Here is a 12,150-nt window from a genome sequence, read left to right as displayed (position 1 = left end):
CATCAACTGTTGAATATTTCAAATTTAAGGTTCCATTTTGTTCCCATGTTGATTTGATCAAATTTTCCCCCATTTAATTAAAATGGTCACAACAACACGATTTTCACCCTGGATTACCTGTGGATTGTTTTTAGGAACAGAGATTACATTACATTATAGCCAATTATAAGCCAGAGGATTGTTTACTTTTCTCTCAGCATCCCCCACCGAGCCATTTGGTTGACTGTGCGTATTTTCTGGTTGTTAGGCAAAGCTATCAAACATTTGTGACAAACTAAGAAAGGTCTTTGCTTTGTGAATGTTACATAACTTTAGCTGACATTTGCTTTGTTGGACACAGAACTGGTCACTTCCTTTGGTCTTTCGGCACTTGACATGCTATGCCTCAGTTAATAGGAAGAGCAAGACGAACATTTATAATCTATTCTAAAGTTGCACCTCCAGAACCACAGAACATCTCACTATGTTACACTGCCTGAGCCAATCAAACAAACTGCAACAGAGATCTCACAGAGCTTTGCGGCCTTTACCTTCAGCTCCTTGATGTTGCCCTCCATGTCACGGACAGTGGTGGGCGGCTCAATCTTCCGCAGTCTGTCCAGCTCCGGCAGCACCCGCCCCAGCCAGGCAGTGATGTCACTGAGGTCAGAGTTCAGCTGCTGCCACTGCTGCAGGTTGTGTCGGACCCTCAGTTCTTCGCTCAGAGCCTGTGCCTGAAGCAGTTCCCATCGCCCAATCACCCCTTCACAAACACAGACAGGCTCTCGTCAGGCTTACACCCAGTACCGTACACAATGACTGTGGGCAGATTCTCATCGACCTGCTCTTTTGTTTATTTTTTTTATTTGAACCTTTACTGGTTACTAACACATTCACATAGTTAATAATGACCTGGCTAAGAGTTGTATGCACTAAAAGGCTTATGTCAAGCAGCCTGTCACTTACAAGAACTATATGTTTAAAAATTACATGTAAAGACCCAATATATGAAGAGTTCAGGAGTGAACTAGAAAAACAACCCAATTTATAAGAGGATAGCGGAAAAAGGTAAGCTTTGCGATTTCAAGTCACATGTTTTGTTTTCACATGTGAATATTGTAATTCAATATTGTGTTAAAATGTTAAATATAATGTTAAAATGATAAATTCACGTGAAAAGCCAGTCTTTTCAGTGTGATGGCAAAAACATACCAGTATAATAACATAGCAGGAGGTAAGAGATATATTGGTCTTCAAATGGACCAAAAAAGTATGTAATGCTCTACTTTAATGACCTTTGTGTATATAAGGACATGGCTGTGTGAATTCAGGTTCAGGGTGCAAATCGGCTGCCTGGTTTGCAGTGTAAATGCTTGGGTTCAGGGTGCAAATGGGCATTGTGCCTGTCTGCAGTGTAAATGCTTGGGTGCAGGGGGGGAATGGGCAGCATACCTGACTGTTTGTCTGCAGTAGTAAGGCTAGTGAGGCCCTGCTCTTCTGAGAGCTCGTCGTCGTTCAGGATCAGTTTCACCCTCTTCACGCTTTCGATGCTCCCGCTGCACTCGCTCATCAGCTTGGCCTGTAGAGCAGCAGATGCAAAACCTCAAGACCCCACCAGGCACATCCAACTGTGGATCTTTACCATGGCAGCGTACTTCTCTTAATGGCAGTCAAATAAAGAGGGAATCATGTGCTTTTATTGAGCCCAATTAAGATTACACCATCCCCATGGTTTAAATAAACACAGCACTTTTATAAATAAATATATGGCTATCTCCAAAAGTTTATGATGTGCTATTAAGTCAGTTCTCCAACATGTCAATACAGCCCTAATACATCTGAAAGGCTGACTTTATCTTACCAAAAAGCTGAAAAAGGACTTTGACTGTAGAGAGTGATGGCTATCTGAGCGCATACAGTAACTGGGTGTCAGAAGTTCACCATATAGATGTAGTGGTGCCTGTGGGAGGCCAGGAGACTTACATAACCCTGTTGGTAGGGAGTGCTGGTATGTGTGGGGGAGGAGCCCAGTCCACGGATGAGGTCCCTGTGGAGACGCTTCCTGTCCTGGGAGTCCGGGGAATGCCAGCTGGGGGGTTCTGCTACGGACTTTCCTGGAACCCACAGGAGAGACCCGTCAGAGCCTGGCCCATCACTGTCCCCACGGCAGCCAAATTATTACACAGTGCAGATGCTGCCACTTCAATGGGAACCAGTGCATGGGACATTGCAGTAAAGAACCAGCAGCATTCATCTCCCATTGGTTGATGAACAAAACATGGATGCAATAGAAATCAGTTACAATTGATCAATTCATTGAAGTTTTATAGAAAGAAAAAAGTTATTGGTTTTTTGTAACATTAAATGAGTACATGACTGGATGACTGGCATGCTTAACTGGCTGACATGCTTTACTGACGAAAAAAAAATAGTGTTGCAAAAAACACAATGCAGCCTTTATTTTCATGCAGTGTCTGGTATGGACAGCAGGACTCCACATATGGGTCTGAGGGACCATTCAGGGATGTGTCCTTATCTTCCACTCTCCTGTGTAAAAGAGCAATGATGGAGTCAACCCAGCAATCCTGCTCCCATGACCAAAACTCAGGAAGCCTGCTGGCTTTGATTTCACAGGCAGAACTGTGAAAGGACGTAACAGCTTTGATCCAGCCGCAGTCCTCGGCCCTTTTCCTAGCCTGGCAGATCGTGTGAGAGTGGGGAGGAACCGGGGGAGTGAAGGTTAGCAAGGAGGAAGGAAAGAGCGGGAGGTGGGAGGGGTGGTGGAGCAATGGGGACATGGGTTGGGTTGGGCTTCATGCCTGGCCATAACCACACAACAGTACAGACACATGCAGGAGGCAAGTGCCTACCAGAGGCTGCTCTCAATGCTTTGGTAGTTGCCTTAACAAAGGATTCTGGGCTTTCTGTGATTTCTACATCTGGAAGAAAAGAAGGGAGTCAGTGGGCCCTCAGGAAGGGGTTAGGGCCACATGGCAGCAGAGGGAGAAGACTTGAAGAACCAGGCAAGTATTCTCCATGGTACTTCATCCCAGAGGCCTCTGAAACGCTGACCCAGGTAGTGCATAGTGAGCTGGTCTGTTGCTGACTTCATGACAGCAAAACCTGTTTATTTGAGTTACCTGACAGGGCGCTGTAGAAGGTGGCCTCCTCGTCATCCTCATGTGAGGAAGATCCGCCCACGTCTACGGTGTGGTCCCACTCCAGAGGGATTGAGTCCACGCTGACGGGTGTCTCGCGGCCCGACCGTTCCAGGGGCGGGGCCAGCAGGTGGCACACGGCCCGGCGACTGGGGGAGTCCCCGGAGGAACCGTCCTTCTCCTCCTGCCAAGAGCCCCCCGCCAGCTCCCCCGAATCCTCAAGATCCGTGTCCCGGTCTGACAGATCCCGCTCCTCCTCCAGCATCTGGGGAGAGAAGACAAGGGCCACACCCCATTTAGGAAGACTCCTTCCAATGTCTTTCAGGGCTCAGATCTATAAAAAAGGAATCTGACAGTGGCACTTGTAGAAGGAAGAGCTGTATTGAGGGGCTCTCATTGGCTGAGACACTGACCGGGCGGCGGCTGGTGAGGCGGTGATGGAAGCGGGCCACTCTGCCGAAGACTTCCTGGCAGTACGAGTGCAGCTCCTCCAGCTCATCCTCGATCAGCACGGCGTCCAGAGGGGCGCATTTCTGGATCAGGTTCTCGCCGAACACGATGAGCTGGTCGATTTTGTTGGTATTGAGTGTGATCTCCTGCTGGAATCCCTGTGGTAACAGACAGAGGCATCACTGAGCAGCGTCCTACAGCAGTGCAGTATGACTGCCATGCAGAGAAGATCCACATGAACCCCTGACAACAGACAGCGACTCACATTGAGCTGTCGCATCTTGTCATCAATGTCGCTCTCAGAAAAGTGCTCCACGTTGGTCAGCTGTAGGTCCATCTCCGTCAGCCACACAAGGATCGCCTCCCGCGTCCCCTCAAACTCCTCCCGCTGAGACGTGAAGTGCTGTGGATAGAACGCAATCAATTTAATTAAAGAATTACCTTGAGAGTAATCAAAACCATCATAATAAAATCCCCATACTTGATCATTGCTGATTGAGAACAGTCTCAAAACTCAGGTACAATGTGCAGTATTCCACAGTGAACATTTGGCATAGCGGTCTTTTGGCTGATTTGAGCAGGTGTGACTTCGCGTCTGGCTAGGCCACAGACCAAAATGGAAACAGTTGCTTACATAGTGACTTCATATGTCTATTTGTCACAGGATATGACCTAGATTCTGAAGGCTCAGGGTTGATGACACTAAATCTCCTTCCACACCAGGGGAATCACACCACGTCAATGGCCGGCTCGCTCAATAGCTCAACAGATGGATACAGGGAGAAGTGGATTTGAATGAACGCTACTGTGCCTTCATGCTTAAGACTCATGCTAAGCAGAAGGGTCTTACTGTGCCTTGACGCTTAAGACTCATGTTAAGCAGAAGGTCCCAAGCAACAGCGTGAATGAAAGCTGCTGTGCCTTAATCCCTAAAGCAAAGCACCCATTGCTGTAGCAGTGGCCTTCCTCTCGGGATGAAAACAAGGTCACGGCTCACCTTGAGCCTGCGCAGGATGGCTGCCACTCTTTTCTGCAGGTTGTCCCAGCGCTGGTTCCCCTCGTGCACCATGACCTTCAGCTTGCTGGCGGCGTCTGTGCGGTTCTCCCGCGCCAGGCGCCGGTACTGCTTGTTGACGAGTTCCAGCTGGGTGAGTCGCTCGTGGACCTGCCTCTGAAAGGCCTGCACGAACAGAGACCAAGAGCGTTAATTCTTTTCAATGAGCTTCTCTCTAAGCGGGCAAGAACAATGTTCCAGATCAGCCCTTTGCTTTATTACCTAACGTGCATGAAATGAGGTGGCCTTTTGCTATATTAGCTAATTCATAAGCAGACTGAAGACTCATCTCTTCAGGCTGCACCTCTCCCCACCCCTCCCTAGCCTATAGTTCAGCTCACTGTACCTAGTTAGGATAATTTGATTATGTTAGTGTATCTGGCAGGATTGTTTTTGTCTGATTAGGTGTGATTAGATGTGATTCCAGTGCTAGTTTGTACTTGGTAGGATTCTTGCTTGCTGAACAAGCTTACTCTACAGGGTTGGAGTCCTGATCGATGTGGTCACTTCTGGCGCTACGATCCTTACTTCACTCTAGTGTTTCTTTTGCACCTCTACATCATGAACCTATGCACTTGTTGTACGTCGCTCTGGATAAGAGCGTCTGCTAAATGCCTATAATGTAATGTAATGTAATAAGCAGGATCCTTCTAACCTCCCTTCGTCTGGTTCATAAAAGGCTGGGAATAAGAAATGCTAGGAAGAAACCTGCGATAAAGCAGCTCACTCCAAACTTCTGTATAATTTGAAATTTGAAAAAAAAAAAAAAAAAAAAACAGCAAAGGGAAACATGCTCCATTCTAACAGCACCACTGCTAGTTGCCTAGAACAGAGGAAATTCATTTATGCTGAAGTGCCGAGACTTTTTTTTAAGTGTCCCTGTTAGTCAGAAGGAAATGCTCAGCTCTCTGTTCCACCGACTGGCTTGGCAAAGTTAGCAGACTGACATCATCATATGATTACTGCTGGGGTACTCAGCGTTCGTTACTATGAAATCTTAGCAATTAGACTGATGGCTTTCTGATTAGCTGCTAAGGCCGGAAATGGACACACACAGAGGCTGATGCTATAGTAACCGAATGGCATGCACCAAAAAAATGTAGAATGGGGAGCAAGGCCGGAAATACCTCAAACTTCTTGAGCTCCTCCTTGGCGCTGGTGTAGAGGACGTCGGCAGAGTTGGGGTTCGCGGCAGTACGCTCGGCCGTCTTGAGCCAGTCTTCAAAGCGGGAGTAATCATCCAGGAACTTACACCAGAGTCGCCATGTCTCTTCAATCCTGGAGGGAGAGGTAGGGGGGCTATGTATTGATGGGTTCCCTTCATTAGACAAGTAATCTGCGCACGCACCGAACAGAGGGAACACAGTGACACAGCTCTGATTGGCCTGCAGCTGTGGGACTGCCGGCACATTACACACCGCGCATAATTCATTTGGAGCACAGAAAGTTGTCCTAATACTGTAGCTTGTTCTTCTGCCTAGTTGGCTTTGCAGAGGTTAGGTCAGAATAGTGTTCACTGTGTGAACTAAACTGTGTTCCTGGCTAGAAATAGCTGGAATAGCAAAATAAGATTTGCATCTTATTGAACCTGTGTTTTGTAGTTGTCCATGACCATGAAATGCACTTTTTGTACGTCACTTTGGATAAAAGCGTCTGCCAAATAAATGTAATGTAATGTAATGTAATGTAAAGAGTGCTGAAAAACCCTGGGAAATGCGACTGCTGGGCTGAGCGTCATGCCTACCTCATCCTCCTCTCCATGGACATGGCGCAGATGTTCCTCCAGCGGCGGTCCAGGCTGCGCGTGGTCTGCTGAATGGAGTCGTTCTCCATGTCGCTGCCGCAGGCGTCCGCATCGTGCAGCAGCACGTCGCACAGGGTGAGCACCGAAGCCACGCCCTCCGTGTGCTGCTCAATGTCCCTCTGCAGGTCCTGTCCCCGTAGACGCACACACACACACACACGTGCACACACACACACACACACAAGCACACGCACGTGCACAAACACAAACGCGCGGACGCGCAGAAGGCAGACGGACATCGCAAAGATGCGCACATGCACACGCAGACAGGCACACAGGAAAAGGAATCAGAAACATATGTTAGTGACCCTGCTCACACAGATGGACCATAGAAAAGACTTGAAAACTAGAATCCTCAGGTGAAATGCACAATACATCAAAAGAAGGAAGGCTTACAAAAGTGCTCCCTTGCATCACTAGAAATGAATCAGCTTCCCCGGCAACCAAACAAAGCCCACAGCCACGTCATAAATGCAATCATTTTACACGCCGCCTGATTTCTTTTTTGGCTAATTCAAAGACATGTTAACAAAAGGCATTTCTGAAGAGCAGCAGGAAACGGAGAGAAAGCTCCCCTCTCTTCTGCTCCTTCACAGAGTGTGAGAGACATGTGAGCAAAGCCCAGTGAGCCTAAAGGCTTTTCTCCCAGACATCACAGTGGGACATCTCCATTTTTACTTGGTTACCCTGGGAGGGTTTCTTAAGAGTCTGAGGCCCCTTCCCCGAACAATTTTCAGCATATAGAGTGGAGGATAAAACTCAGTCAACCGGCAGCCATGCAAGTAAATGCATTCTTTACTTAACCACAACGTAGATATCCTCTGACATATGTTTTATATAAGTAGATGAATTCAAAGGGATACTTCCATTTGAATAATAATAAAGTGAAATATCTTTACCATGGGGCGCCACCAAGAAACTGTTTTATTTTCTTCCGCATTCTAATTAGAGGAAGTTGCATAGTGGTGCGAGGATGCAATACAAAGGAAGTCACACTACTGCGCTATATCCACCACAGTAGCAAGGTTTTTGCAACTCACTATGTCAGAAAATTGTATCATAAATAGCAGCATACTGTACAGACCACTGCTCACTTCTACTGAATTTACTGTACATGCGTCCCTTTGCAATACAATTCAATGTTTTATATAAACTCGTTGATGTTTTGAATGCTGTGAAATAAGAGTGTGAGAAGATCATATAGTGTGGTTTACTGTCTGTATACGTAGCTATGCGTCTTACTGGGTGTGTAGAAAAATGGAGGGAAACACTTTCAGTGGTCGTGTGAACATTTCAACAATTCAGCATTTTTTACACAGAAAAAAGCCAAAACAAAGGGGAAAAAATACACAGGGGAATTAGCCTGTGTGGCAAAAATTATCTGTATTTTATTTCATCCTGTTAATCCCACTGTTTCATTCCACTTCTGTTACAAGTGTCATAATAACAATTATGAATGACATACATTCCTTGTGTTATTGTTGGAATACCATGGCAAAAACAGATTTTGTTTTTTTATCACAACGTAAATGATTTAGTGTGAATCGCAGATTTTGAAATGTGCAGTGTTTCAAAGACGCAGCATTTTGAGGGAGGAGCTCCCGCTGCACCGACCTGCTGCTCGGCGAGCTTCCTCTGGATCTCGTCGTTGTGGCAGACGCTGTAGACCACGGGCTTGGCCAGCTCGGCCTCGATGCGGGACAGCCATGTGCGCAGGTTGCTCATGTTCTTGTCCAGCTGCTGCACTGTCACCAGCGTCTCCTTCAGCTTCCTCACCCTGAACAAAATGGAGGCAAAGCACATCTGTGTCACATCTGCATGTACACACGGCACACAGGCATGCATGTGTCTATGAACGTGTGCATCCCTAGGACAGTTTTTCACACACACACACACAGACACACAGACACACACACACACACACACACACACACAAACAAACAGGAACATTTAGACAAATATACAAACAAAAACCCACACATTACATGTACACACCAACATTCTTAACATTAAGTAACATTCCAGTACCGCGTCTAAACAGCACCTTTCAAATCATCCAGCCTGTTCACTCCCAGATCTAAAGTTCCCTCTGTGTGGAGAGTTCTTTCAATACATCAATACATTACCATACTGCAAATGAACTAACAAAAAAGACTAACAAATACATTAAATAATTTTTATTTAACATTCAGCCTTTTATGTACACTGTTAAGAAACAAAAAAGTTATTAACAGTGTACGTAAACGCTGAATGTTAAATAAAAACTATTCCCAGCTCAAGGACCTCTGAGTGAGGGGGCATCATGACACACATGACTTTTAATCTGTCCAAGAGAGCTTAACTTTAAGGCTGCAGGTGTTGACCATACTCCTGTTTTTCTTGCATCATAATGGGGGCAAGCTGAAAATCTGTCTTTAAAAAGGATCATTTGCATTGGAATCCTCAGATGCCACCACAGGGCCTACCGTCTCTGTTAGTCACATCATAGGTCAGTTTGTCCAAGACTCCAGTCTTTAAACTGGATGGCATTTCTCTCACAAATGACATTTCTTTCGCCATTACACACATGGCTTCAACCAGAGAGCCAAAACCATATTCTTTAAACAGCCTTGTTTATATTCTTTATTTCTTTTTTATATTCTTTATTTCTTTTTTATATTCTTTATTTCTTTAAAAATCATGCATCCAGGTGAAAAACAAACAGCATGATCCAAAAGGTTGGTCTATACATTAGTTATAGGAGCAGTATTAAAATGATTACAAATAACTTCAAAAAGCTACAAATTATTTTTTTGTACTCAAAGCTTCGGGACAAAGCGGACTATGATAGGAAGCAACCTAAAATCTGAACAGTCTCTTCCATTCCTGTACCCTGATGATCAATAATACTAACTGGTGTTCATTCATCAAAACCATCAAAAACAGGCCCCTTCCCTTTGAATGTGTGCAGTGCACAGGTCAGACTGTAACTACATATTTAACAAGGAGATTTCTGAGGCAGGGAAATGACCTGCGCATGCTCACTGCCATGTGACACGTCATCTATAATGGTGGAACTGCCACTGAAAAATATCCCGGTATGATTCCACATCTGACGGTGCACCTGCCAGCAGGGATCAGGCGCCTGCATACTGATTATCGTATCTAAGAAACAGAGACGTCCTCTGATATCCATTCGGCGCATGCTCTGCGATTGTAATTCTATAAGGTGACAGCTATCCCCTGTGATCCTGCTGGCTAGCCGCTAAGCTACTCCTGTGCATGGTTCAAAACAACAGCTCACGAACGCACATCACTGAGCATCACCGCAGCGTCCTGAGGTTTCATGCCAGTGCCAGACCAGCGCCAGCTTTTTCACTCATTCTGTTAAAATCTTTTATTGACCCTTTTATTGATATTTTTCTGCAGACCCTCATTCTGCAGATATTTTAGCTGGAATCTCGCAGGATTTTCTACTGGGCATTTACTAGACTGGACTCCCCAGCCCCACATCCCCTGATGTGACCCATGCCTACCAGACGGAATGTGAAACGTGCTTTCCGTTACATCACAAAAAGAACAAAGGCATGTGCAGCACGAGAGAACACGACGAAAATCAGGTATGAGATGAAGGACAGTGATAGTAGAGCCATCTTTCTTTTTCGCTGCTCAGTCAGCTGATTCCTGTTTTCATCTCTACGATGGACACAGACACACGCCCTGCAGCAGAAATGGCCGACGGTCTGTGCACCTGAGGAGGGATGTGGTGGAGGAGAATGAATCAATAATGTCCGTGCAATGCACTTAGCCAGGCACCCGATCTCCCCATGTATCAATTGCTGAGGCTGCCGCTTGCACGCGCTGACAAAGCATGGCCCATCCCCCTCTCCCTCTAGCTCTCCCTCTCCATCTCTCTCTCTCTCGCTTTCTTTCAAACGCAGCAGACAGGCTCCACGTTTGCTAATTTAAGCATGCAGCTGAAAGGTTTTGTTAGGTGGTGCGTACAGGCTTAAGGGATGTGGGATTGGGGCAGAGAGGTACTTACAGCTTGTGTAGCTATTCCATGTTACCCATCAGAATGTGCTTCCCCCTGCTCAGCCTCCTTCATGCGCTGCAATCTGCCTGCCCACTCCCCCCTGTTCCGGGCCCTCTCTCTCTCTCTCTCTTTCTCTTTCTCGCTCTCCCTCTCTGTCTCTCTCTCTCTCTCTCTCTCTCTCTCTCTCACTTTCCCCCTCGCTGGGCGCCTCTCTCATTCAGCATGCACACACACACACACACACACAGAGTGATGGGTATTCCTCAGGGAGAGTGTGTGTGGGGAGGGGGGCATATGAGGTTAAGTGACCTCAAAGCTGTGAACCTGATTGGCTGGCCGAGCCACATTGTGATTTGAGACCACCCCCCTCCACCCCTTTAAGCTGTGGGGGGCAGCTGCAGCTGCATTCCTCTGCAGGTGGGAGGGGCATCATCGGAAAATCCTTTCATTAATTAATTACTGCAGGCCTTATTGAGCAACAAGATAAACCCATTCAGAAAAAATTCTAGTAAAATCCAGAAAATATTCCTGGTGTCATCTTTATTACTAAACAACTGTGTCCCAGCAGAGAAAAGCCAATGGTGTTTTGTCTAAACACATTTTTCAGTCACCAGTTACAGGATACGGACAATAAAATCCCACCAGAAAGTCATATATGTCATCATCCATAATTTCCTAAAAACAGAAGGGCCACGGTCAGCTATATCCCAAAATTTAAGGCCAGTGAGAAGACTGGATGGGCACCCAGGCAGAAAAGGATGGACCAGCACCTTCTAAAGTTAAGTGCCCAATGGCATGACGTGCAAATACTGTCCACTCGGCTGGTAGTACCACCAGTTGGCATCATAGATAGATGGAAGAGGGTCAGGCTCTAGTCTTAAAAGATGCAGCCTGCAACTATCAACTTTGAAGGAAACCACCTCATAAAGCATACTGTACCCGAACTATTAGTTTTTTATGCATTTACCTCATATTAAACATGATGTTTTGTCATTTTCTTTTAAAAGATAGCTTGTTCCTGGTAGTTTGAAATTTAGAGGGAATTTAGGGCATTTAGAGTCCAGTTGACTGTGGGACCATGAGGGTATTTGATACCAGCTAACATCCTGCTGGCATTCTGTTAGAGGCTTCACAGGTGACAAATTAATCTACCCCCAGGGAGTGGGAAGGAGATCTCATAGGGATGAAGGGTGTTTCCAACAGGCAGCCCCATTGCAGGGATTAAAGTGAGGAGCCCATTAAAGTTAGTGTACAGCTAGAAGGATTATTATAATATTATTATTAAACCTTTATTTAACCAGGAAAACCTAACTGAGATTAAAAATCTATTCTTTTTCAAGAGTGTCCTGGCCATGGACAAAGACCGATGCAAGATGGAGAAACGGTGTCAACAGGGGGAAGGAAATTGCTACTGAATCGTACAAAGAGGAAGAGCAGCTCAGATGCTGGCTGGCAGTAGCAGGCACCATATTGGTAGCATGGGCAATGAAGAGACCTGACCATAAAACGAATCACAGAAGCATGCAGGATTCCTCCTGCTACTGTCAATGCTTTCCCTCGATGGTTAGTCGTGTACCTTTTGGCCATTCGGTCACATTTACAGAGGCTCACAGGAAAACCTGCATAAAAACTGCTTGGTTTGCCAGTCAAAAACTACTGCGTGGGCTCCTTTAAACTATTAGCATTTTGC

General features: G+C 46.0%; 1 protein-coding gene across 1 annotated transcript in view; it reads right to left on the bottom strand.

The window, feature by feature from the left end:
• Positions 1–12,150, bottom strand: part of syne2b (spectrin repeat containing, nuclear envelope 2b) — a 126,073-nt gene that overhangs the window by 3,575 nt on the left and 110,348 nt on the right. The window contains exons 113-123 of the mRNA XM_035423754.1: positions 8,060–8,222; positions 6,386–6,573; positions 5,769–5,919; positions 4,585–4,767; positions 3,853–3,990; positions 3,551–3,745; positions 3,120–3,402; positions 2,850–2,918; positions 1,963–2,093; positions 1,432–1,558; positions 531–742 (exon numbers count right to left, since the gene is read on the bottom strand). Of these exons, the coding sequence (XP_035279645.1) occupies positions 531–742; positions 1,432–1,558; positions 1,963–2,093; positions 2,850–2,918; positions 3,120–3,402; positions 3,551–3,745; positions 3,853–3,990; positions 4,585–4,767; positions 5,769–5,919; positions 6,386–6,573; positions 8,060–8,222 (1,840 nt within the window). The remainder of the gene's footprint in view (positions 1–530; positions 743–1,431; positions 1,559–1,962; positions 2,094–2,849; positions 2,919–3,119; positions 3,403–3,550; positions 3,746–3,852; positions 3,991–4,584; positions 4,768–5,768; positions 5,920–6,385; positions 6,574–8,059; positions 8,223–12,150) is intronic.

This window comes from Anguilla anguilla, chromosome 1, assembly GCF_013347855.1.
Source record: "Anguilla anguilla isolate fAngAng1 chromosome 1, fAngAng1.pri, whole genome shotgun sequence".
NCBI classification, from domain to species: Eukaryota; Metazoa; Chordata; class Actinopteri; order Anguilliformes; family Anguillidae; genus Anguilla; species Anguilla anguilla.
The sequence above is the reverse complement of the archived record's forward strand: the minus strand, read 5'-3'. Positions and strand labels throughout refer to the sequence as shown.